The sequence below is a fragment of the Carassius auratus genome, chromosome 36 (genome assembly GCF_003368295.1).
Source record: "Carassius auratus strain Wakin chromosome 36, ASM336829v1, whole genome shotgun sequence".
NCBI classification, from domain to species: domain Eukaryota; kingdom Metazoa; phylum Chordata; class Actinopteri; order Cypriniformes; family Cyprinidae; genus Carassius; species Carassius auratus.
In genome coordinates, this window is record NC_039278.1 from 18,278,243 (window position 1) to 18,305,307 (window position 27,065).

Here is a 27,065-nt window from a genome sequence, read left to right on the forward strand (position 1 = left end):
ATTGAATCATTCAAAAGAACCGATTTGAATGAACAACTCGCTCGAGAATCAAACCGCTCTGATCACTCGACTCTCACTTTAGACGAGTCTTTTCTCATGTTCATCAGATTCCACTGCGTAAATGCTCAGGAAACACCTCAGAAACTTTCTCCAGCATGAAGCAGCTGCTTAATGAACGGATCTGCGCTTTATTCCGCAGTAACTGGCAGCAAACTCTCACATATTGGAGTGTGTTTTTTAGTTTTGGACTCTGCGTCGCTTTTCTGGGTCCGACCATCCTGGACCTGAGATGTCAGACTCAGTCCACGCTACAGGAGATCACTCTGGTCTTCTTCTCCCAACAGTTCTTGCTCTTTATTGGAAGCACCATTGGAGGATTCTTCAGTAAAACGTAAGTGTTTCAAAACAGTAAGGTACTGAAAAAGAGGGCTTTTAAAGATTATTTATCTATCATGTCATTTTTTAGTTCTATCTAGTAATTTATTTATTTAGCCCTATACTGATATTAATGATAATTTTATATATCAGTAATTAAAATTTAATTCCTGATATAGTGATAATCGTTTTTGTTCATTAATATATAATAGAAAAGATAGGTAACTGTTTACGTTTGTATCCTGGCATAGAAAAAAAACTGCTTATTATCTGCCTCAAATATTGGCTATTCAGACCAATGTTGATAATGTAAATATTGTGTATCACTCTGTTCATAGCTTCTTTTTGCTCACAATATAACATATTTGTTTGTTTGTTTTAAGATGAACAATTTATGTTTTACTTTCCTTAGACTTATTCAATAAATTTTTTATTTCTGATACAGTTGCCCGTAAAAGCTATTAAACAGCAAGTTTAGTTTTTGTTTTCCTCCTCCCAGAAATGTATCTTACACTTGCTCATGAGATAAAGCAATTTAAGTGTGTCCTACGTTAGTTTTTAATCATCAGCCTTTAATCATCATAACACATATCATTATCTGATTTCTTAGGACTGATCGGTTTCTAACCCATCCGTGGCCTTTCTCTGCGTAAACCCTGTGGTGGTCATGTGCTCATTAAAGTTGTGCTGTCTCGCTTATCTGGGACGGGAGCCATAAAAGCACACACTGCCTTGCTGTTGTTTTGCATGACAGATAAAGTAATTAACTTTCATTTTTGTAAGTAGCTTCAAAAAGGTTTGGAACAACATTGGGTTATTTAAAGCGACTTCATGTTCAAGGAAGAACTGAGTGATTTTTATGGCAATTATCAAATATTTCCTCTGTGTAGTAAAGTGATATTCATATTATTTTACAGTTTGTTTTGCCGGTAACCCTTCATTTTGGAGACTATACCATGGAAAAGTACTATTAACAGAAAAACGGGCTTTCTCTGGCTTTAGTCATGTTTTAACCCTGAGGTCTTCTTTAATTGCTTTAATTTGGAAACTTGTGCTCTCAAGGTCACACTAGTCCTTTTGTTTTTCTCATTACAGATAATCGTATTACTTTGTGGATGTGGGTATGGTTCCCGTGTAAGAGATCTTTATCTCCGTTTAACATATTTAACCACATCTCATTCTCCATGTTTCCTTCATCTGTTCTGCTCTATTGGTTTTCCAGTTTGTGGCATGCAACCTAATGCTGCCTTCGTGTGCTAGTGCAAGTTTCCTGCTTGATAATTGTACCTCAAGTCATATTTAGATGATTTTTATGCCTGTGTTTCTAAGTTTGAGGGTGCCGAAAACCATTGCATGCTGCTGAGTTTTAGTTTGTTTTAGTTTTAGTGCTCTCTCTTGCCATTACAGTCTATTTATGTATATAAATAACAATTTAATGCATATTCTGTATATTTTACTCTGTGAAAACATCATTTATTTGATTGAAACTTGGTGAATGTATACAATAGTGTTAGTAATGTTTATATGGGTGTCAACAAATGAGAAGCTACATTTTATTCAAAATCCATTGGATACTAAATATTTTCAATATATTTAGACTTTAATAAAAAATAGAAAAGAATGTATGTTTCTTACAGGTTACAGGTTATGTGGCATACTTGGGTTTTATGGTATGCTAATAATAAAGCACTTTTATAAGTAATATATAAAGTGCAGTGAAGTGAAGTGACGTGTGACCAAGTATGGTGAACCATACGCGGAAATTTAAACCACACAGTACAGTGTACATACACACACACACACACACACACACACACACACTCCTCAGTCAAGGTTATTCACTCATTGGTTATTCACTCGTCTCTCCAACAATTGCAGTTTGACCTGAGACTCGAACCCGCGAGTCCGACTCTCAAACCATTAGGCCACGACTGCCCCCAATAAGATCATATTATTCTAATATGTTATTATATTTATTGTCATATATAATGATATGATATATATATTCATTATAAAACACTATTATAACAAGGTAATATTTATTTTATTCAAATATATGTATTATTTTTATTGTCATCTCACATCATGGGTCTGCATTTTCTACAGTGTATAATAAAAATACATATGTGATATTTCTTATTATATAATTAGCATCAAACAAACAATATAATTCAAATTCTCAGTGATTAACGGATTAAACGAAAGATATGCAGTAAGTATGTAAATGACCTTTAAACCAAAACAAGAAGAAAGAAGCAGGAGTTTTTCTTCGTGTCTGTGGTGACTCGTCGATTCGTCGCTCTGTTGGGTACGTCTTGTGTGTTAACCGTGAACATACTCTGAGTATGGAACCAGCATACCTCAAGTAAGAAAGGTTTGGGCTTATCAACCAAGAGTTCAGGGTATGTGACAGTTAAGTTTACCTTGAACACTTGAACACGATAAACTCATAATTACAGAAGTGGGAAGTAGGATATTCAGAAATGGGATATTCAGTAGGAAATTCAGAAGTGGGAAGTAGGATATTTCTAATAGCATGTTAGAGAAGCATAGCACTGAAAGTAAGCAAGAGTCATGTATCCACTGGTATCATTTGTTATTAGTAGAAGCAGCATTTGATAAGCCATGTCAACAGAAATGAATTGGGCCAAGGTGAAAATAAAGTCAGATATGTCCAGAAATTAAAATCTGCCTAAGGAGGCACCATCACAGCATTTTTCTTGTATATAACATATGACTACATGTGTTGAACCCTTAATAAATTTAGAGAAATGCATTGTATTTTTTCCAGCCATTTTAAGGCCCTGAGCTGTATTCTGAACGTGCTGTCATCTAGTACTATATTATTTTAATCTGTTTTTTCTTAATGTCTCATTAACTAAACCACATCTCATTTGTTTCTCTTAGGCTTGTGAGTTCTTTGTCAGCGTTGGCTGTATCTAGCCTCACCATCTCTGTGGTTTTTGCCATCATCCCACTATGCCATAAGCTGCTCGTGTTGGCCTTTGCCATGGCGGTATCTGGTCTTGCCATGGGCATCATTGACACCATCTCTAACCTACAGCTGGTCAAGATCTACCAGAAAGACTCCACAGTTTTCCTGCAGGTCAGTATCTGGTCAGTAACTTCCAAAAAATACATTTTAACCATTAAATTGTATGATTATAGGCTCAAAGCGTTTTTCTGAAAGACTGTGGCAGAAATATGCTATTCTGTTGCATCTACCCACCCCTTGAAACCGGTTTGACTCTCTTTGGAACACAAGAAGAGTTTTTAAGAACTAATACAGTACTATACCAGTCAAAAGAAAGGGGAAAGAAGTTGCATTTATTTAATCAAAAATACAATACAAATTGTAATATTATCTAACAATCTACACACAATATTCTGTAATATTTAAAATGTCTTAGCTTACAGTTATTATTATGTTGTTTTTATATTTATTATTTTATATTACCATGTAGTGTTTTGTAACACGTAGCACGGAAAATGACCAGTGTCCCATGCTACACTGTTTTGTTCTCATTGAATACGTGTTTCACTCATTAATGCTCATTAAGTTATTAAGTAAATCTCATTATATCACAATTAATGATTACTTTAAGCAAGTCAACATTGCTGGTGTTTAGTCATATTTTTGGGGAGGAGAGAAACCAAGGAAAAATTAAGAAGGGACTCTATAGGGACATGTCCCTACCAGTATCCAGCAACTACTAAATTGTCCCTGGGAATAATTTGACCAATCAATAAAATATATGTTACCATTGTAGTTATTATTTAAGACGCATCTGAAATAGTCCATAGCATTTATATTACCTGAGAAGTTAAAGAAGTACACTAGAAAACTGCGCTTTCAAAGACGCGAATTGTGCAAAGTAAGAGCAAATAGGGGAGCAGAAGTGTTTGAAACATACTCAAACAATTCCTGAAAACATCCAATTTATAAAGTTGCTCTAAAAACTTTTGCTTCGTAACAATCTTGTCTTAGAAAAAGAACATCATTGCTGATTCTCCTTCTCATCTCGGTTGTCTTTGCTCTCTTCTAGGCCCTTCACTTCTTTGTGGGTCTCGGGGCATTAGTGAGTCCCCTCATCGCTGACCCCTTCCTGTCTGAGACCAGCTGTGTGATTGGGAACAGCAGCACCAATGCTACATCATTAAGGCATCTGAGGAACAAGCTCGCAGGAAGACATGTGCACAACGTGTCCAGTGTCCACCTCCACACCGACGGAGAGGTGGTGACCAATGTTTCCTATGCATTCTGGATCATGGCTGTCGCCAATGTAAGATCCATCTGTTTTGAGTTTGTATTGAGTTTTAAGAGTGGCATGCCATCAGAACACTACTGTAGCATGATGTTGAAGTTGTGTACATTAGTGTGCATATACAGGTGCTGCTCATATAATTAGAATATCATCAAAAAGTTGATTTATTTCACTAATTCCATTCAAAAAGAGAAACTTGTATATTATATTCATTCATTACATACAGACTGCGTCCAGGTTGCTCTGATAGTGGCCTTCAGCTCTTCTGCCTTCTTGGGTCTGGCATATCACATCTTCCTTTTCACAATACCCAATACATTTTCTATGGGGGTTAAGGTCAGGTGAGTTTGGTGGCCAATTAAGAAAAGGGATACCGTGGTCCTTAAACCAGATACTGGTAGCTTTGGCACTGTGTGCAGGTGCCAAGTCCAGTTGGAAAATAAAATCTGCATCTCCATAAAGTTGGTCAGCAGCAGGAAGCATGAAGTGCTCTAAAACTTCCTTGTATATGGCTGAGTTGACTTTGGACCTCAGAAAACCCATGTCTGTGCGTAGGGGTTCTTGAAGCACTGACTCCAGCTGCAGTCCACTCTTTGTGAGTCTCCCCCACATTTTTGAATGGGTTTTGTTTCACAATCCTCTCCAGGGTGCGGTTATCCCTATTGCTTGAACACTTTTTTTCTACTTAATCTTTTCCTTCCCTTTCCCTCTCTATTAAAGTGCTTGGACACAGAGCTCTGTGAACAGCCAGCCTCTTTTGCATTGACCTTTTGTGTCTTGCCCTCCTTGTGCAAGGTGTCAATGGTCGTCTTTTGGACAACGGTCAAGACAGCAGTCTTCCCCATGATTGTGTAGCCTACAAAAATAGATCGAGAGACTATTTAAAGTCTTTGCAGGTGTTTTGAGTTAATTAGCTGATTAGAGTGTGGCACCAGATGTCTTCAGTATTGAACCTTTCACAATATTCTAATTTAATGAGATACTGAATTTAGGATTTTCCTTAGTTGTCAGTTATAATCATCAAAATTAAAAGAAATAAACGTTTGAAATATATCAGTTTGTGTGTAATGAATAAATATAATATACACGTTTCACTTTTTGAATGGAATTAGTGAAATAAATCAACTTTTTGATGATATTCTAAATAATATGACCAGCACCTGTAAATGCTCAGTCAGCTCTAATGTTGAAGGAAGGACAGCTGGGAGCGTATTTGAATTAAAGAAATGAATCAAGATTGTCTCCTTGGCAACTGCACTCAATCTAAAAGTTCTATTTACACACTTGCTATAATGATAGCAAAACTGATACACACACCTAACACCTGGTCTCTGTAGTATGTATTTATACAGTGCCACTGGGAAGTTTGTGAACCCCTTGCAGAATCTGTGAAAATGTGAGTAATTTTAACAAAATAAGAGAGATCATAAAATGCTTATGTGACTTTTTTATTTAATACTGTCCTGAGTAAGATATTTCACATAAAAGATGTTTACGTTTAGTCCACAAGACAAATCAAATAGCTGAAATTATTAAGATAACCTAATATGGTTCTTAATACTGTGTGTGTTACCTGGATGATATGAGAAGTTTTTTGTTTTTTTGATGGTTGTGCATGAGTCCCTTGTTAGTGCTGAGCAGTTCAATTGTCGGCTGTCCTTCAGGAAAATCCTACAGGTCCTGCAGATTTTTTGCATCTTTTCACACTGAGGACAATCGAGGGACTCAAACACAACTATTAAAAAAAGGTTTAACAATTTACTGATGCTCCAGAAGGAAACACTGTTCAGAACAAACAAGGGACTTATGAACGACCATCACAAAACTAAAAACAGCCTCAGATCATCCAGGTAACCACACAAAGTATTAAGTGGTTCACAAACTTTTGAATGGGGTTATTTGAATAATTTCAGCTATTTTTTATTTTATTTTTTATTTTTGCCTTGTGGAATAATGTAAACATCTTTTATGTGAAATATAAAGACATTACACTATAGTACTGTATAAGACAGTACTAAATAAGAAATAACATGCTTTATGTATTCGTAAAGAAATTATTATTATTATATATATATATATATATATATATATATATATATAGATAGAGAGAGAGAGAGAGAGAGAGAGAGAGAGATACATACATACACACTACAAAAAATTTGGGGTCAATATATGTGAATTAATACTTCTATTCAGCAAGGTTGCTTTAAATTGATCAAAAGTGACAGTAAAGATTTTTATCTTGTGGAATTCTATTTAAAGATACCAGCAAAAGTATCATGATTCATGCTAAACTTTTAAGCAGCACAACTGTTTTCAACATTGATAGTAATAAGTAATGTTTTTTGAGCAGCATATTATAATGACTTCTGAAAGATCATGTGACACTGAAGACTGGAGTAATGATGCTGAAAATTCAGCTTTACATCACAGGAATAAATTACATTTTAAAATACATTCAAATAGATAACAGTTATTTTAAATTGTAATAATATATTGTAATATTTAATCAAATAAATGAAGCCTTGGTGACCTCAAGAGACTTTTTATCAAAAAATAAATAAATACCCCGGTAAGAATAAATTCTTATATTATTATTACAATGTTTCATGTTAGAGCTAAAATGATGCAAAATTATAGAACTGAATAAACATTCATAATATTTGTTTTTGTTTTTATTTGTATAAAAAATACAAGACAGAAATGGTTGCATCTTAGTGTTGATGCAAACAATTCCTTAACTGTTGTTCAGAAATGATTCATCACTGATTCTGATCTGACAGAGATGAATCGGAAGTTTCATTTAGCATTTTTTATTTTTAATAGTCAAATACATTTACATTACTAAATACTGCTCTCTTAGGTTATATAGTTTCAATCAAGTCTTCTTTACAATAGTTTTAAGAATGCTTTTCAAACTGGTTCAACTGTTCAAAAGAATAATTTCTTTACGAATCAACCTGTCTTCATACATACATAACTCTGTCTTCTCTGTAGCTTCCCATTCCCATCACGATACTAATCCTCATGTATCGTGAGCGACTGTTTGTGTGCCGCTCAGACCCCAGTCGACGTTTACTAGATGGAGACGTGCTAGCGATGAAAACCTGGGGAGCCACAGGTCTGACCGAAGACGCTGGACATCAGAAAGACACTTCCAGAAGTAAGATCCCAAGCACTTCTGCAACACTGACACTGATGAAATGATTAGCATGTGGGATCAGAACACAAACACAGTTGGTGTTGAAGCACAAGTCAGAAATAACATGGCGTCAGATGTGCATAGAAGCCAGAAAGGATGTTTCTGTAATCTACTTGCTCTTCTGTCTCTGCAGGCCATAAAGGCTTGTTCGGCTGCTGTCTCTTTGGCAACACGCACAGCTTTCCGCTGTCTTTCTTTGGGATCCATATCCTCGGGGGTCTGGTGCTCTTCTTTTCTGACGGTATAGTGGTAAGCAGGATTAGCACTTCACAGCCGTTTCAGCTCTGTTATTTAACACTATTAGCTTAATTACTTGAACTCATGTATTATTTAATCTCACACACTTCAGGGCTCATACACAGGCTTTGTGTACACCTACGCAGTGGAGCCCCCTATGAATCTACCTCACAAGACCGCCGGATACTTGAGCTGCGTCTTCTGGGCGGCGATCACTGCAGGCCGACTGTCAGCCATACCTCTGTCCTACAGATTTAAACCTGTCCGCTTGCTCATCGTTAGTCAGGTATGATTCTTCCTTTTGGTTTTAAAACCAATTTTATGGAAATTATGTACAAAAAGAGAAAGAGAAATGTTGTTGTTGATTCAGAAGTCTATGCAAATGTTATTAAGCATATTATTTAGTTTTTAATAATAATGCTTATTTGCCGCTTAATACTTTTTGTGGAATCCATGATTCTTTTTTGCAGGATGTCTTTACTGTCTTTTTGGTCTTTTTAATGCATCCTTGCTGAATGAAAGTAATCATAATATCATAATTTCAAACTTAGGGATGGTAGTATATCATGATTTCTACCAAAGAAAAAAATAAATAAATAAATAAATATATATATATATATATATATATATATATATATATATATATATATATATATATATATATGTGTGTAAACTTAAGGTAAAGGTTTTAGTAACCTAGGCCAAAACCCACATACATATAATACATTAATACATTTTTTTTATTGTGAAAATAAACAGAAATTAATTTTCATAATAAATAAAAAAGAAAAATGTTTTAATGTAATAAAAAAAATATTTATAGTATTTAAGTATATATTTATTTTTATTCAATTGTTGAATAATTATTTTATATATTGCCGTATTTTTCGGACTATAAGTCGCACCTAAGTATAAGTTGCATCAGTCCAAAAATACGTCAGGAAGAGGAAAAAAAACATATGTAAGTCGCACTGGACTATAAGTCGCATTTATTTCGAACCAAGAACCAAGAGAAAACATTACCGTCTCCAGCCGCGAGAGGGCGGCTGGAGAATGTTTCTCTTAGTTAATTTCTCTTGGTTCAAGTCCAATTAATTTTGATAAATAAGTCACACCTGACTATAAGTCGCAGGACCAGCCGAACTATGAAAAAAAGTGAGACTTGTAGTCCGGAAAATACGATATTTATTTATTTTATTTTCCATTTTGCTCATAAATACACAGTACCATGATAAAAAAGAAATGTCATGGCAATCTTCATTTCACTCTAATGGGATGATCTGTGAAACTTGTTTGATGTTGGGCACATTTACACAACAACAGTATACTCAAAACGGAAAGGTTTTTCCTTGTGAACAAATCGACTCAGTGGAGTCTGTCAGTCCATTACAAACTCTCTCTCGAGTCAGGTGTACAATACATGTGGTTTGCACCAAAAAAGGTGCGTCACCCACAATGCACCAAGGACAACTTTGGACAGGAACAAACATCCTTGTTCTGCCTCTGCCTCTGCCTCTGCTCTGCTCTGCGCTGTCCATTCGCCAGGCAGGACTTCTGTTTATCTGGGGTGACTAAGGCTCCTTTCTTATTACACACTTTTATTTGCATCAAACATTTATGACATCAGGCATCTTATTTCCCATGTGTTGTGCAGATAAAGCAGGGGTGTTCACCTCAAATAACAAAGGTTTCGTCGACGGTGCGTGTCCAAATGCAATTCCTCTCCTTTCTGTTCTCTTGTAGGTGGGTGTGATAGTCACACTTCTTCTGCTGCTAATCGTCTCCAACAGTAGTGTGTTCCTCTTCATCGGCACCTGCTGTCTCGGCCTATTTATAAGCAGTATCTTCCCCTGCATACTAGCATTCACTGAAGACATCCTGGAGTACAAAGGTATTGCGGCAGATGGACCGCAGCTGTCTCCAACATCGTTAAATCGCCTTTTTTGTTTACTGCTTCCATTGATTTGACAGTAGCCGCTGGTGGTTTCGCAGTTCAGTATTATTCAAGGTTTACTGCTGAGCCGAAGGCAACAGAACCAGCCCCTTTTAATTCTTTAAGCAGTTGGCCTTTGACTTTTGGAAGGTTTGGCCTGACAGATCTTGTGGCTTTATAAATGCAGCGGTCAAACACTTTGGGAGAAAGTATTTCCAAATCAATGGCTAATTACTGAGCACCTTCTGTATGCCGCAGATATGGGGGTGGGTTAAGGTAGACTGATTAAAAAATATCATTATCTATAAAAATAACCCTATCATTAGAGTCCCTACAGGTCTAGATGGGAATTAAACTGGTTATTTAATTTAACTGTACCGGATATTGAAATGCATATGAATCCTGCACTTCTATATATATATATAGCATTTTATAGTCAATGAGAAACTGAGTTGATCTGAATGACTCTGTATGTGTATATTTAGAGACGGCTGTATGTGCTTATGTGTAGATACACACGTATGAACAGTGTATGTTTATGGAGGTGTATATGTATATTATATGTGGGTGTATGCATATATGCATGATCACATTGATTACAGTGTCATTAGTTATTTGCTGGCATGGGGATTGTTCTCTAGAATGTGAAAAGCTTAAAATAAAATATACAAAAAAAAATAAAAAAATAAAAATAAACCGAGCAACCGAGTTGACTGTGTTGTGTTTCCTTTCTAGGTTGTGCCACCACAGTCATGGTGACCAGTGCAGGGATGGGTGAGATGTTACTCCAGGTGCTTGTGGGTTTGGTAAGTCGTCTTCTTTGGGATTTTGCATTGCAAGTGCGGTTATGGTCTAACTTTTGTAATTGCTGATTTGAGTCTCTTTCCTCCCTCAGGTGATGCACAATCAAGGTAGCTTCAGTTTCCTGTTGTGTGGAATGATCTTTGACTGCCTGGGATTCGCCACCTTCATTCTGCTGTTCTTCGTCCAGCAAAGTCACAAAAAATTAATAGATGGTGCGTCGACTCTCTCAATTTATATTGTTAAAGCTGGCTTTTTCTAATGCATTCGGTTGATTCTTTTATTAAAAACAACTTACATTGAGCTCAAAATATACATTTGTGTGTTAAATTGAGAATCAAACCTCTGACCTCTGCATTCTGAGTGCCAAGCTCTACCAGCTGAATAAAACTAGCCTTGTCCTTTTAGCTAAAACTAATACTAATTGGCTGCTCAAATAACACTTCTTCATTCATTTGTGAGATGCGTGACTTTCTAACATCTAGGATTTTTATACAGTTTTACCTGGTGACTCCCCTGCTGAAAGACTTGAGGAAAACGGGATCAAGACCTGTTCTGGTGCCGTGCTGAACTCATGGGACACGTCAGAGCAGAAAACATCCCTCGATCCGTAACAATGGAGAACAGAGATGAAAATATGAGAGGAGCAAAGAGACAATGGTGTCACTGACTCAGGGACATCAAGGACCAAATATATCCTTGGATAATCATACAAATCATAGACGATCGACAGAGCTAAAAAAAAAAAATGTCATGAAGTGTTAAGTTTATTTTTGTATTAAAATATTTTTGATGAATGATCTTGTGCACAAATGTCCCAATTTAACCAGTTACAGTGGCTGCAATGGATGTGTGCAGTACAGTAAGTTTTAAAGAAAGTGTTTTTTTATTGGATGGATTTTATTTTATTTCGAAAAGATGGTGTTTATTTTTTGAAACCCGCTGACCAATCAGCATTGGAATATCAGTGGGTTTTATCGGATCAAAATAATAGCATAAAAATAGTATTTATTATTATGTTTTTGAATATGTAAAAGCCCTGCGATGTTTTCTTTGAATGCATCTGAATTGGACTGGGTTCATGCTTTGTGTTACTTTTGTTCTTCACAGCCTCATTCAAACCCTACTGGGCTGGCTATCCGTCTTATTCACAAATCAGTAGCTAATTAATTCTCTGCCAGGGCCGATGTGCTCATAACACATTTGTGGTGAAGTGATTAAGGTCAGAAAAGGACCTTAAAAAGTTTCCTTGTATTGTGTTGTACAGCTTCAGGTCTGATGGTTCAGTGACCTGGTGATCCTGATCGTTGGAGGTTGCGCTGTCAGCGTATTTCTCTCGGCCTGGGGAAAATCCTATTTGTTTTTCTGGTTTATGCAGGTGTCAGACATGCTAACGTTATCACAATTGCTGCATAAATTAGGTCAGCTTTTGCTGCTGTATTTGATGAAGACACAGAAGCCAAACGAGTTACTGTTTTTCTTTTTTTATATAGAAATATTCCTTCCCTTCCAACATCCAGAGATTAGTACAACAGGTACGCCAATGAACAGATTCGTAAACATTTGAACTACTTGAGACAATCTGAAAATACATTTGCACAAAAATATTTTAAACATTTGATGTCAATATTGTACCATAACAGTAGAATTGATCACACTTTTGATTATCATCATCATCCCTTTTCCACAAAAAATAAAATAAAATCTAATTTACTCATGAAAAACAAAATACTGTTCAAAATGCAGTGCAGTCATGTCAACATTTAGAGGATGAGAAGATCTTATGTATCTTAAAATTGTAATATTTGCACTTTCCAAGAATAGGGTACAAAATAGCGATTTATTAACTTCCGAAGCATATTTAAGAAACAAAATATATTCATATTCAAGATGTTATGATATATAAAATGTTAGTCTTCTACTGTATATGGAGTTCCTGAAGAAGAAGGAAAAATATCTTATCTGTTTTAAAGTCTGAATATGGGTTAAAAGCCTGATTTGTAATTTTTTGTTGTGTGTTTTCATGCAATAAATACACTAATGGGTAACAAACAGGGTTGCGAAAAAATTTATGTTTTACTCCGCAGAGAATAGTTTTCCAAATGTTGTTGTAAACATATTTCTCAAATATGGAATGGTTAATAATACAGTTAACATTAAAATGTGTGCAAATTTACAAAATGGAATGACATTATATAACTTCATGTTCTGTTAGTTATAAGAAAGAGCTCACATGATGCCACTTTCTGGGTGGACAAATTTTAGGGCAACTTGCTATTTTTTGGGGGAAATTATGGAATAGGCAGGTTGCAGACAAAAGAAGAACAGCTAAATAGAATGCAGATAAAAACATATAATCTAGACTTAATTGAATATCAATTATTTTTCATGTGAGAAAATATTTTAACATTTTTAATAGTTCTCGCTAAAGACTGACTTGTATGGAAGCCTGTTCCTGCCACTGAATAAAGAATAATAATAATAAAAAAAAAGGTAATTTGAATTAAATACAATTGGAAGAGGACTGCCATTTTATACCCTATTCGTAAAAAGTAAAATTTTTGTAAAATATAGTGCTTTCTGACTTTTTGGAATTAAAAATCTCAGTTAAGAGAAAATGCTTATAGTAGGTGCCAGAAAGTCTAAAAATTCATTACAAAATCTCTTTGCAGCAAAAAGTTTAAATGCATAGTTTACAAATGCTGATCCAAAACGCAAATTTGAGTGCTTGAGGTGGTGGAGTCACTAATAATAAGCTGAGATTTACAGTTTTACAACAGATTCTAAAAAATACAAAGTGCCTGTAAAGAGACAAAATGAGGGGAGAGAGAAAAAGAGAGAAGTTAAGTGCTTGAGACTCGCATTAAAATACAACAGATGTTCAGTATGGCTACAATAGTTAAATGTGTTATGGGAAAAACCAAACTCAAACAAACAGAAGAAACATAACATCATTGCTTAACAGCTAAACATTTATAACAAACCCATTTTATCAGTTACAGGGAGAAGTTAGAATTTTCATAGAAACAAAACAAATGACTATTTAATGAAAAACTAAATCTACTAAGTGGGTAAGAGAGCATTTAACAAAAATAACGGAAACAGGTTAAAAAACAATTCACATAGCACACTGCACAAATCCATTATTCAAATTGTAAAAGGCATTAAGCAACTCAATATTCCCTCGATGAGAAGGCAACTGCACGTGCAGTGCTCACGATACAGGCAAGAGCAATCAAACACAGTCTGAATTCTGCGGGAATGCAAATGAACAACAACAGCACAACGCTAGTGACATCCCATCACATCTTACTCTATGTACAATGACACATTTGAACTTATGTACTTAAAAGAATATTTGAACCCCCCCACCCCCCAAAAAATGTATATGAATTTCTTTCTTCCATGAAAAAAAAAAAAAAAGAAATTCAAAAGGTCCAAGCTGCTCTTTTCCATACAATGAAAGCAGATGATTTACAGGCCCAAAAAGAGCATAAAAGCACCATAAATTCAATTTATAGTGTTATATGAAAAGTAGTTCATAGTTCAAATCTTGGGTAAAAAATGTCAGTCTGTTCCTTCCACAAACCATCTGTATGGTTTCAGAAAAGCACAAAGCGTACTTATGAATGAATTGCTTTTATGTATGGAAAAGACATTCAGCAAACATCTCATTTTTGTCATGCAGGTATGAAAAAAAAAAAATTAATGTTAGCTGTTTACACACTTGTTGCACTACAACAGCAGCTATTAAATGGAATAAAACTTCCCCATGCAGACTGACAATATTAACCCAACAGTACTAGAAAGTATGAGTAAACGATTTCATTTGATCCGTTTTCTACTGGATCTGAATTTAGATTCTAGCTTGTATTATCTATGTTTATGATATTATGCTGAAGGAATGTTCTAGGTTAAATACAACTTCAACCTGTATTAAAGATCTTCAACCGAGAACAATCCTTTAAATAGCTGAAGTTTTAGTTGTTGTTTTTTTTGGTAGCAAAGGACAAAACATAATCCTTTCTGAATAGAAACAATTAACTGTTGCCTATTTTTAATTTTACTGGCAACAGACAACAGGACTAGAAGGCACCATGTCATTAGTATCGATGTGAAAGAACCGTTTCTTCTACTCTGATCCGTTTGGTGGATATGAACATAGAGCTCTGTGAAAGGATAAGGACTGGGTAATCATACAATACCTGAGAGCTGAATTTGAGATGCTGTTTTTATATACATACACGTTTTTTTTTTTATCCCTTTCTATTTTTATCATTGCACTTTAAGAGAGACACTAACAGAGCTCCGTTTCTGCAACATGAATGTCAGCAGTTAAGCCTTGTTCCAGTTTTGCATCCAATGCATGTCAGCTATAAATCATGGCTTGGTGAGTTTAGGACTCCTAGAGGTAGGGTTTTATGTTGTGCAACCTTGTTTTAACCTGGTTTAAACAAGACAAAACAACGATACTGCACTGACATCAAAGAGTGGCTGCAGAATTTGGTTCAGACATTTAGCAGTCTTTGATAGTGTCGTGCAATATTCAATTCTCTTGCAGAATACAAAGTCCACTGGCCCCTAAAAGAATTCCAGACCTTGTTCTGGGTATTCTCTATAGTATAATGCCTGATCAGAGACACTACTTTACACTTTGTGGTAAATAAATCACTTAATCTTTTAAGAAACACTACCATGCAAAAGTTTGGGGTCAGAAAATCTTATTTAATGTTTCTGAAGAAAGTCTCTTATTCTAATCAATGTTGCATTTATTTGACCAAAAAAAATAAATACATTGAAATTACAATTTAAAATAAATATGTTCTGTTTTAATATGTTGTAAAATGCAATTTATTCCTGTGATACAAAGCTAAACTTCCAGTACCATTACTCCACCCTTCAATGTCACATGATTCTTCAGAAATCATTCTGATTTGTAAATATAATATAATTCCAATATAATATTTGTTATTATTATCAATGCTGAAAACTGTTAAATATTTGTTTGGAATACATTTTTTATTTCTTTGAAATTCTATCATGTCTAAAAGTTCAAAAGAACAGCATTTATTTGAAATAGAAATAATTAGTAACATTATAAATATTTTTACTCACATTTTCGATCAAATGCATCCTTGAGGAGTAAAAGTATTAATATCTAAAAAAAAAAAAAAGAAAAAAAAAAAACTTACTAACCCCAAACTTTTAAATGATAATGTAACTTTGTATTTACCATAATGCAGTTATATTGGAAATAAATTTGATGCTTACAAAACACATGCCAGTTCTGAGTGAGCATAAACGGAGAAAAATATGTGTTATAATCTACCAGCAGGTGTTAACTAGACCATGCTAACCAGCCAAACCAGCTACAACAAGGACAGACACTTCTGACTGGCCATTACAAACAGCTTTGCCTTGTTGTCGAGGTAGATTGTATTGTGCGGGGGGATTGAATCTTGCACAACACTGGGAAAGCTGACAAATGCAGGAATGGTTTTGAGTATTTGGCCTGGACTCTACAGACAGCAATCCAGTTACGGTACACATCCAACTGATCTCCACCAATCCGACCATCCTAATGGTGGGATGAGGCTTTAAGCACTTAGCCGGTGCCATTCCATTCCATTTTATGCTGTCTAGGCTCCATCAGCATAATGGTGAATCTGCAGTCTATTGGAAGTCCTTGGGTTTTTCCACTCAACTGAAATCATTCCTAATGGCTTCCAGTCTTTCAGAGAGGGGAAATGGTTTCGAGGAGTAGATCTGCATGATAAGCATGGCTGCAGTGGCATATCTGGTGGTGTTACGGTAATGGTTCAATGGCGTTGGGGCGTGTGTGGAAACACGCTTCATTAGATAGTCGCCATCAAGCATTGGAACGAGGATGATGCCAATTCAGCCTACTAAACAGCCTCTCAAAAATGTGCATCATGGTCAAAGCACCAGCAAGGTTCCTGGCTTCCTGATTGTTAGCCTCTATATTCATTAAGAGATGGTTCACCCAAAAATGAATGAAATATCTAAAACTTTGTTTCTTCTGTTCAACACAAAATATGTATGTGGTGTGAAGGTCAGCTGGGTTCAGTGTTCTTTTGTTGACTTCCATTGCATGGATATTCTCCAAATGACTGCGTTCCTCAGAAAAAATAGAAAGACATGCAGAATTTTCATATTTGATGAGCTATACAAAATAAACTTGACTTCTGCTGACTCTGATCACAATCATTACATAAAGCGATTGTGTTCATGTGGCTCTTGAACATTAAAAATGTTGTCAGGAACGTTTTTGAGGGTTGCACCAACTAGCTTTACTAGGTGATGCACTGAATTGTAGATGTAGACATAATAGAATGAAAATTGGCATGTACACAACTGCGTCCCAGAGTAGCTGGGTGACATTAGTTTTGAAAAATAAGCCAACTAGTTCACTACTTCTTATCTGCATGGCTAGTAAACATGAAAAGGCGCAAAAGCCCTAGTAAGTGCAGCTTGTTTTCATCCAAGTGCTGTTTGTAGGGTTATTGTGACAAAACACTTGAAATACATGGCAGTAAGTGCAGCATGAAGAAAGATAGAAGGTAAAACGGCGGTCACCTTTATCAAAATCACAAGGCAAAGGGGCGGTTTAGCTTAGCAAGGCAGGTTTGTTTGAGGACTTCCCAAACAAAAGGCAAAAATGAGTCGAACTTGTTGGATTATGTACAAAATTATCTCTCTTTATCCAATGCTATACAAACACATGGTGCCGACGTCAAAACACAAGGAAATTCAATCAGGATCCTAATCAAATGATCAAGCGATGGCTGTTTTACGATAAGCTCGCATATTGGCAGCTGTGCAGATCAACAGCCATCTGCTTTAGTCTCACTACAGCCAATCCCTGAAGAGCAGTGCATTAAAAACAGAAACAAGATTTACAGTGTCCTGCAGACACTATATGGCTTGATATACATCCGTATGGACATCAAAAAGGTTCAAGGGTCAAACGGATGCTCTTGACGCTTAAACGTTGGTCACAAATCTTCGTTACCTCAAGGATGTCAGATCAGGTGAACAGAATGAGGTTGATCTGTTTATCAATCAAAAACATGAGGCAAAGATGAAGTGTGCCGGTCTTTCTCCCTCTCTTATGTCTTCTGTGGGTCGGGGGAGAGAGGGCCGGGCGTGTTGGTGCCGTCTAAATTATACACGGGAACAGAGAACTGCGTGGAACTCAGGACAGAAGGAAACTGATAAAATAAAAAAAAGAAACAGAATGAAAAAAAAATGAAAGCATCCGTTCTGGGACATTGTTATTTTAATGGGGTCATATGATGCGATTTCCATTTTTCCTTTCTCTTTGGAATGTTACAAGCTATTGTTACATGAAGATGATCTGTAAAGTTGCAAAGACTAAAGTCTCAAATCCAAAGAGATATTCTTTTTCAAAGTTAAGATTCTGCCACGCCACCCCTTAAACGGCTCATTCAAATACACCCGCACATCTCTACGTCACTATGTGAAAATATTTGCGCAAAGAAAGAAGCCGTGGTTTCAGAAACTACAGTTAGTGTTGAAGCAGTCATGTCAGAGAGATGCTGTGTGCATCGAGGCAGAACCAAAAGCACTTTATTTGGCCTTCCGAAAGTAGATGCATTTAAGAATCTTTAAGATTACTTACAACAGAAGTAATTTTATGGATGACTATTTCGTGAACCTAATAGAGGAGGTTCTTCTGACTTTGCTACGACAATCTGGCGCTTCTGGATCAGCAACTATAAGTATGTTTTGATATTAGTTTAAGTATTTGCTACTGAATGGTCAAATGCTGAGTTTAGCACATTGAGTGTGGTGTGTGAGTGAGAGACAGAGCGTGTGTGTGTGTGAGAGAGAGAGAGACGGTCACACAGTGGAGTCAGCTGTTTTAACCGTCCTTGGCTTGTGTACTGCAAACGCATAGGAGTTTCACCACTGTGTCGGTCTCGTGACTCTGTTCCTCTTTCTAAAACTAAGGACATTATTAACTGTCTTTACATTTATTTTGAAAGATGAAGCTCGCGATTATGGAAAGGGGCATTACATTTCCGACGAGTGCTTGCGGTGTTCAGCCAATCACAATGCACTAGGTCAGTTGGCCAATCAGAGCAGACTGCGCTTGTCGGAAGGAGGGACTTTGTAGAAAACGATGCGTTTGAGAGAGGCGGGGCATAGAGGACCTACGATAATGTACAGGATTTGAAAAATAATGTGTTTTTTGAACATTAAAGCATGTCAACATATTCTGTTGATCTTTAAAAAAGCATCATATGACCCCTTTAATGTAAACAAATCAATGTGTCTAAAGGTGTTTTCACCTGTGTTATTATCAATAATTAATAATAAAACTATTAAAATTGTTTTTGTTAATTGAAATAAAGGTAATATTAAATGAAAAACTTAAGAGAAAATTTAATGAGAATTAAATAAAGTTTGTTAAATTAAATTAAAGCTAAACAGAAATATATATAAACAAAAAAGCATATAACAAAGTTACTAAAACTTAAGATATAATTAAACAAAACTAAAAAATTATAATAAATACTATAATAATAATAATAATAATATATAAATAGTAATAATAATATATAAAAAGTATATAAAACAAGTTTTCAGACTTTCACACCAAATGATTCTGCTGCGAATATTTTAAGTTGATAAGAAAGATGCCATCAATTAAATCATCCATTAATATCCAATAATTAATAACCAATAACTATACCAAATAATAAAATAAATTTTAATAGCAACTTTAAAGCAATGATTATAATAAATATTATAATTAAAATATTGAAATGTTTTTTATATATATATAAATAATACATTTAGTTATAAAAACAAATTTCACTACAAGATAAATAAATAAAATGACTATTACTAAAATTACTATTACTATTACTACTATAAGATCACATAAGTATGTTTTGTTCCCCCCCAAGGCTTGAAAAACACACTTTTGTAATTCTCTGATGTTTCCTGCTTTTCCAGGCCTGTGGGAATCCTAAACAATTCTCTGAATCCCAAACAACTTTCTGAACCGACTCAAAACCTTGCTGAAAGAGATCACTCCCATTACTTTTAACAGCATCGTATCGAGTTGCTTATGATTTTTGAAATGTGGGCTAGTATGAGCACAAGCACCATACTGAGTGAAAAATAATTTCTGTGATCCTCACAGATGACATGATTTGAATCCAAATAATAACATGCGATTGTAATCTTAAGGAGGGTGGAATCAAATTTGGGTTTAGACCCAGGCCATCAGCTTAGTAAATCATTTGAAGTGACTCACCTGGAAGAGGGTGTGTGTGCCCTGTCTCCGGGCGGGACTGAGGGGTGCCACCGGACTGAGTGTGCTCCAGAAATGGATATTGGACAGAAGTGGACTGGGTGTGAGCAGCAGGGGAGTCTGCAACAAATGTGAACTTTTTCAGTTTTGCTCAAAGTGAATCTCTTTCCAGCTTACATTCATTAAAGATGCCTTCCAAAATACTTGTGAGCATCACACCACAAAGCATTTGCAGGAGGTATAACCCTGAAATATAAATGTTTAATTAAAAGTGGCTTAATGAGACTTTAAGAAGCAATAAGAATTAATCACAGGCCAAGGGTGCTGCATTCCCCCCAAAACCATAAATAATAGATTTGAATTATAGTATATTTCATCTTTCATCGCACTGAAGAGACAGCAGGAGGTTGATCCTCTGGAGTGCTCATAAATGCAAAGATTGTGAAGTCTTAACGAGGTGATCCATCAAAGTAGCATCCAGCTAAACTTCACCATATGATGACGATCATGTAACAGCCAATGAGTGTCTCCAAGGCACATCATCACCAGTTTAAGAGGTGCACTACTGCCCTCTAGAGTCTTCAAATTACATCAATGCAACCAAATTACCAAAAGGACTTCATCATATTCCCGTTTAGGACTACCACACATTTCTAAGAAAAAAAAAATATGTTGGTTGTAAAATGATAATTTTCTTTTAAACATCACACTCTCAGAGACACTGATTATTTTTATCATCATTGGTATTTTTTTCTTTTTTGTATTTTTACAACAGCCTGCTTACATTTGCAAGCATTTTATGCATGCATATAAAACAGGTTCACAAGCTATTTTGACATAAAAGTTGCAAATATTTAAAAAAATGTTTCTGAATTAAATGCATTAGAATACATTCAAGTATCTCTATGCAAATTTCAAATGCCAATAAGGTTTAAAAAAAAAGTCCAATCACAGCTTGCAGTTAACAAAAATCACTTATTTTTCTTTCTCCTGCACAAGACTATCCTATTTATGCTTTGCTTGCTGACTTTTGTCTGCAAAATAATTAATAATTTTGAACCGATGGAAACTCTGAACACAAAATCTTAAAGAGACAGTTCACCCAAAAATGAAAACTCTGACATCGTTTACTAACCCTCTAATTGTTCCAAACCTGTATGAGTTTCTTTCTTCTGTTGAACAGAAGAGATTACATTTTGAAGAATGTTAGTAACCAAACAGTTGACGCTAGCCACTGACTTCTATAGTATGGATAACAATACAAAAGAAATTAGTTTACCAACATTCTTTAAAATTAATTTATCATTTTTGGGTGATTGTGTGTGAAACAAGCATTGAATACATGAAGCGGCAGCAGTAAATAACTGCACAAGAGGATGCCATACACCTCTAGTGAGACGGACAGAAAATGTGACCCAGACACAAATCTGCTGACGGTCTAATGATTCTAACAAATCAATGACAGCATTGTACATGTGTAATGTGGAGGTCAGGAGGGGACTGACCTGCAGGAAGGCTGGGGTGAGAGAAGCCGTAGGGAGAGATGGGCTGGACAGATTGAAAGGACTGAGGTCAGAGCTGGTCACCACCAGCGTCGGCATCAACTCAAGGCCTTTGGGTTTCTTCGACTTTCCACTGAGACTGCGGGGTGGAGATTCAGACATCTCAAACACTGCTACAGAGTCCTTGAAAACAGAGATGGGCTGGTCCTGACAGATCATGAAAGGAAGACAAAGATGGACATTTTACTATTTTTCCGAGGTTCAATACATTGTAGAATTTGAACAGGATAAAGGTGGGCATTATTCTACATTCAGAAAACAATAGAAAAAAAGTAAATGTGGAGTTTAAAAGGCCTCAACGCTGCTAGCTTATCTTCTAGGATTTAAAACACCACCTTCCTTCCAATATCATGTATATTTGATTGTATTTTCCCAGTGGAAGTACTGAAGAAGAGGGCATCAGCACTAAGTGTCATACCTGCAGCTGTAACTCTGAGGGCTGTGAGGAGAGGGACTCGATTTCACTGTCAATCACCAGCTCCTGGGAATCCGTCATCGGTGAAGAGGAGGGCGACTTGGAATGAGGGAGCGGCGATGGAGAGACTCTTGAGAGCGGGAAGCCCGTCATGGCATTCTCCGAGGTGGGATTCTCCACAAACGCACACACTACATGTGAGACCGCCGTCTGTTTGGCTTCAGGTTCTGCCGGAGCGGGCGGTGGGGCTTGGGTGGGCTGTGCCGGAAGTTCAGGCTTCTCTATAGCAGACGGAGTGCCCTGTCTGTTCTGTGGCATGGTCCCAAATTTAATGACGGTGGGTGGCTGGGGTGACTCCTGGGTGGCCTTTTTCTCCATTAGCTTTTCTCCTGGATTTTCAATCTTAATGGATTTAAAAAGTTGCGTTCCTGACTGCAGAGAGTTCAAAGTGAAGGAAGAATACAAGCCTGAGTGGATATAATCATTCCGGCTGGACGATTTGGACTGAGCCGGTGTTCCTGCACCTCGGTCTGGGATGGCTTTGTCGTCTTTATCCCTGGAGATGTTTGCAGGTTTGTCAGAGAGAGGCAGAGGTCCGTTTGAGCCGCCGTCTGCACCCTCCGTTCTGGCTATGACTTCTCCTTTTAGGATATCAGGGTACGACACGAAACGATACACAAACTTCTGCCCATTTACTTTTTTGATGATGTTCTGCAAGGAAGAAAATTTGAGAAAATTCATGTTTATTTTAGCTGACTTTCTCCTACATAAAACTAAAAATATCTATGCAATCACCCAAAGAAATCAACTAAAATGCCTTGCATGTACATTTTTAAAATCCAGTCTGTTGCGTTCCTCTATGCTCGCTCGCTCTCAGAAAATTACATGCAATTAAGTAAATGAACCCATGTTAAGAGACCAGGAAGAATGCAGAAAACAATACCTCTTGCCCTGTGGTGCCAAGATGAGGCTTAAAAAGCTATTGCACTAAAACCTCAAACACGTGGTTCCCACTCGAGAATAAACTCCTGGCAGAGCCATTACTTCCTTACTGCACTAACAGGGTCAGTGACCCTTCTGTTTCAGTTCAGACTCAGAGTGACTTGATTTTGTGTTTAGAACAACAAAACTATGGAGGAGTGTGGGGGTGCTGAGAGGACTGAAAGCTAGCAATTATAATACACATCGATTTAAATATACAGGCACAACAGTGTTCAACGGGAAAAATCAGAAAAACCTGAAAGATTAGTTCATCCAAAAATAAAAATGATTATAATCTATAATTATTTTATAATTTATAGTTTTTATATGATATTATATTTCTATATAACTCAATATAATAAAGTTATTTAGAATTTTTTTAAATAATTAAATTCTAATTAATATTTGCATATTGTGTAAAAGAGTTTAGCAGAACATTCACACTTGTATGATTCTCCTCCAAGCTACATGACGACAAAAAACTGCATAAAATGGTATAAACGTTGTATAAACAGTTTTCATGTTAATATATTAACTAATAAAAGGTAAACAAATTAAATGTGTTCTATTTTGCATTATAAAAAAAATCACTTATGTCAGCTGATAAACAATACTGTTCTTATATAAGGCAAAGATCATGGAAGGCATCACTATCTAGGAAAACTGACAAAACTGGGAGCCTGCTCCACATACAAATGTGTCAAACAGCTTTAAAAGACTTACAGAATTACATAATAACCTTTATAATGGTATTTTGACTAACTCATCCATGGCTTATACATTCATCAAAATGCAGGAAAGTAAGTTGCAATGGTTTGGACACACATGAGGGTGAGTGAATGAGATGCTGCTGGCTCCTGAGATGTTTCAGATGCTTGACAAAACACACCTTGTCATAGTAGTAACGCAGAGCCCGGCTAAGTTTGTCGTAGTTCATGCTGGGTTTGTTCTTGCGAACGCCCCATAATCTGGCCACCTCTTCCGCTTGCAACAGTTTGAACTCTCCGTCCTCGTTGGTCCAGCAGATCAGCCGGTCATTGCTGGGATCCAGCAACAGCTGCAGCAGGAACTGCCACAGGGTCACTGAGCTGTCCATGTCCTTCTCTATCTGCAGACGTGGGGTAAACATTACCTGACGGGATCCTGTTCGGTCTCACAGCCTGACCGACACGTCACGCCATATTCCGGCTAATATCACGACAGAGGCTGAAATTAAAATCAAGATACAATTCCATCAATTAGATGAGTGCATATACATGCCATTGCCTGACACAACCACCATCAACCACGTATGTTTATCATTTACTTTTTAATAAACGTAGATCGACCTTTCTTGAATTCATAAAAACATGGTAAATACACACACACACACACAATCTTATAAACCAAATGGTACTGGACAGTGTAATCCTGGCAATGCATAGAGTGCAGGACGTGTGTGTGTGTGTGTGTGTGTGTGTAAGAAGCTTAAATTAAAAATAAATCTGCCTTGACTCATCCGATATCCAGCTGGTAGTTGCCAAAGAGAGCGAAAAAAGTCTCCCACATACAATCTGACAGAACCAAACACACAAATATAGAGACAACAGACAGACGAGACATGACAGCTTTCCTCAGACTGTAGGAGACCACGTCTGGGAATTTCAAACTACACAAGTTCAGGACAAAATGAACATAGATATCATCAGGAATTAAATATAGCTCAAAATTGTGGCCTGTTGCATGATGACAGTGATTGCATACTGTAAATGTGAAACTTGTGCATCTTTAATTTAATGGCTACAATTTGATGTATATTTTGTTAATGCATTTTCTTTTCTCTCCAATTATTAAAGATCTAAATGACCCTTAATTACACTTTAAGTACAAAACAAGGTAATGAAGCACGTTAATAATAAATAAATAACTGTACAAATAAATCAGAATGGTTTTGATTGTAGTTCTCATCTCATGACAAATTTCATTCATATAGAATACTATATAAATCGTTTAAATTAAGCTAAACATTGAAACTACACATATACCTTTGTTTTGAACTTTAAATTCCAAAACCAAAGGCTGGCAAAACTGTGATAATAAATCCTAAATGTATATTGAAGCATTTAATATCACCTAAAACTTTATGTACTGTGGATTGCTGTAACGTATGCAAACCTCCACGTCAACTCGACCACATTTAACTGTCCAAACTGGTCAAAGTACATCATTTATCATTCGTTTTACTTTTCAAATTCCTCTACAATACTTATAAAGTTAACAAATTATAACGTGATTGAAAATATAATCGGACGTCCAAAAATGATAAGCTACAACCTGTTGTAGTATATAATAAGATTCGCTCGTTAGCATCGAGCTAATGTCTGTCAAACTCACCTGAGAAGCGTTTAGCTCTCCAGAATCGGTCCTGAAAGAGTTTTTCGACGGATTAATAACAAAAATAAAAAATAAAACAAAAAATGCTGACTGTTTTCTTGGACGTTTACATCGTGTAAAATTATTTGTTGGTCAGCTAGCATAGCATGCTAGTCCGCCAGCTAACGGAGTGTTAGCGAATTCTAGACTCATTAAACATGAGCTGATAGTAATTCGACTAACGTTATTTAAAGCGGTTTTCCGCCTTATTTACGTTACAGTGCAAAAGAAAAAAAAACTGGCAGAGAAGGAGGAAAGGAAACGCTAAAGTATCTGCACATCACGTAACGTACTCATATTTTTAGCTGCAACCACAATAACACAAAACAGGAAGCAACAAGCCCACCAGATTAAATACTTATAACTCCAACAGCGAGCAATAAAACTCCACAACAAAGGCTCGGATTTTATGCATCTATAAAACAGTGAGGTCCCTCCAGTTTGAATCGCGTTAATATCCTCCAGATGTAAATTCAGCATGAGAAATGCAGGGTAGCCAGTGAAGTGCATTGAAAGCATGTACAGTAAGAAAGAATCAGCCCTCACATTCTGTTGCTTGTCAGCCTGAAACAAAGATAGACACAGTTTTTGATTTATCCAACCGTATTATATCGTTTACTCGGATGTTATATGTTGCACAGAGTAAATACAGCTGGATAAAACAAAAACTGTGTCTGTCTTCAAATCAGGGTGCAAAGCAACAAAATGTGATTATTTTAAAGGGGGCTGATTCTTTTCTATATGCACTGTAGATAATCTCAAGATGGACTGTCTCATTTCACCTATGACCACAATAAAGTGATTTAACCTATCAATACATATAAAATACTATTTGAGTGAAAATAAACTCTTATTTAACATCCATTCAATTCGACTTCACTTGATATTTAGATCAATGAGACAAAGATGATAGATAGATAGATAAAGGTTATTAAAAAATGGCAAGCACAGAAGAACAAGTGTGTCATAAAATATAATATTTTCCTTACCAAAAACATAAGGGATCACTTGTTAACAACACATATACACATGTAAACATCTCTTCTGATGCAATTGGATTAAAATTTACCACACCTTCCGACTGTCATTTATTTATAACTTTGTCTCATTCGTACTTATTTGCCTTGTGCGTAGGAAAGAGTGGCAGATTAAAAGTGTAATTTTAGTCTTGTGCCAGTTCCAGCCACCGCACCTTCCAAACTGCGGGGAAAAAACATGGGAAATAAGTGCAGGCACAAACCCAGCATTCCTACAAGATCAGTGACTGATGCTTTTACTAGAAGGTTTCTGTGGATGATTCTTTACAGTTATTCTCCAGAAAAGAGTGCTAATGGCAACAATAAGCCTTTATCCAGAAAAGAAAATCATGGGAAACATAAAAAGCATAATCACTTCTTTACAAACAATTTTCCATAAAACACCAAGGTTTTTTGTTTTTCTTTAAAGAAATGTTCATCTGTGACTTGGATTCATTCTTTCAGGTGTTTACAAAAAATTTATATCATGGAAAAGTAAAAAAATAAATAAAAATAAAAACTTTCTCATATTCTAGATTCACTGCACACAAACTGAAAT

The 27,065-nt window shown here is 36.1% G+C and overlaps 2 protein-coding genes across 5 annotated transcripts; one reads left to right on the top strand and one right to left on the bottom strand.

Annotated features, from left to right (window-relative positions):
• Window positions 1–111: 111 nt before the first annotated feature.
• Window positions 112–12,294, top strand: LOC113055502 (major facilitator superfamily domain-containing protein 4A-like). Of its 2 annotated transcripts, XM_026221862.1 has the most exons (10): window positions 112–391; window positions 3,283–3,481; window positions 4,422–4,658; window positions 7,638–7,803; window positions 7,976–8,091; window positions 8,192–8,365; window positions 9,823–9,970; window positions 10,748–10,818; window positions 10,908–11,028; window positions 11,312–12,294. In XM_026221862.1, exons 1-10 carry the CDS (start codon window positions 156–158, stop codon window positions 11,425–11,427), a joined length of 1,584 nt encoding a protein of 527 aa, XP_026077647.1. In that variant the 5' UTR covers window positions 112–155; the 3' UTR covers window positions 11,428–12,294. The 2 variants fall into 2 exon arrangements, with proteins under 2 accessions (XP_026077647.1, XP_026077648.1); XM_026221863.1 differs by lacking the exons at window positions 10,748–10,818; window positions 10,908–11,028; window positions 11,312–12,294 and having other exon boundaries at window positions 9,489–9,935.
• LOC113055503 (ETS domain-containing protein Elk-4) lies at window positions 12,288–26,390 on the bottom strand. Of its 3 annotated transcripts, none has more exons than XM_026221866.1 (6): window positions 25,452–26,389; window positions 23,968–24,284; window positions 22,101–22,808; window positions 21,626–21,829; window positions 20,124–20,240; window positions 12,288–13,614 (listed from the first exon to the last, which is right to left on the bottom strand). In XM_026221866.1, the coding sequence occupies exons 2-6, from the start codon at window positions 24,205–24,207 to the stop codon at window positions 13,597–13,599; spliced, it is 1,287 nt and encodes a 428-aa protein (XP_026077651.1). In that variant the 5' UTR covers window positions 24,208–24,284; window positions 25,452–26,389; the 3' UTR covers window positions 12,288–13,596. The 3 variants fall into 3 exon arrangements, with proteins under 3 accessions (XP_026077651.1, XP_026077650.1, XP_026077649.1); XM_026221865.1 differs by having other exon boundaries at window positions 12,584–16,944; window positions 25,452–26,390; XM_026221864.1 differs by having other exon boundaries at window positions 12,584–18,045; window positions 25,452–26,387.
• Between the last annotated feature and the right edge of the window lie 675 nt (window positions 26,391–27,065).